This window comes from Penaeus monodon, chromosome 24, assembly GCF_015228065.2.
Source record: "Penaeus monodon isolate SGIC_2016 chromosome 24, NSTDA_Pmon_1, whole genome shotgun sequence".
Classification (NCBI taxonomy): domain Eukaryota; kingdom Metazoa; phylum Arthropoda; class Malacostraca; order Decapoda; family Penaeidae; genus Penaeus; species Penaeus monodon.
In genome coordinates this window covers 13473627-13474026 of record NC_051409.1, presented here as the reverse complement: position 1 = coordinate 13474026, position 400 = coordinate 13473627, and the positions used below count along the sequence as shown (strand labels likewise).

General features: G+C 40.2%; 1 protein-coding gene across 1 annotated transcript in view; it reads left to right on the top strand.

Annotated features, from left to right (window-relative positions):
* LOC119588597 (ATP-dependent RNA helicase A protein-like) overlaps window positions 1-400 on the top strand; it is a 19877-nt gene that overhangs the window by 10992 nt on the left and 8485 nt on the right. The window contains exon 9 of the mRNA XM_037937240.1: window positions 86-283. Within this exon, the coding sequence (XP_037793168.1) occupies window positions 86-283 (198 nt within the window). The remainder of the gene's footprint in view (window positions 1-85; window positions 284-400) is intronic.

Genomic DNA, 400 nt, shown 5'->3' with positions numbered 1-400 from the left:
GTTAAGTTGCTCTGCAATGACCATAAACTTGAAGCCTATTATTCCGAGATTGTGGAAACTAGTTTAAACCCTTAAACTGTTGCAGATGAATTTGGATCAAATTAGTGCAGACCTCCAGAGATCCCATCAGGAGCGCCTGCAGACTGATCGGGACCTTCAGAATATGACCCAGCAACGTGCTCAACTCCCTGTGAATGCCAAGAAGCAAGAGATCATGGAAGCTATATATGATAATCCTATTGTCATCATTAGAGGAAACACTGGTTGTGGAAAGACTACTCAGGTATAGTGTGAGAAGAGGGAAGTGGAACTTACATGAGGAAAGGGAGATTTTTTTCCTATTTTAATGATTTTGTGAATATTTAGACTGCAGTTTGAATTTCATGTGGAACGATTTGGA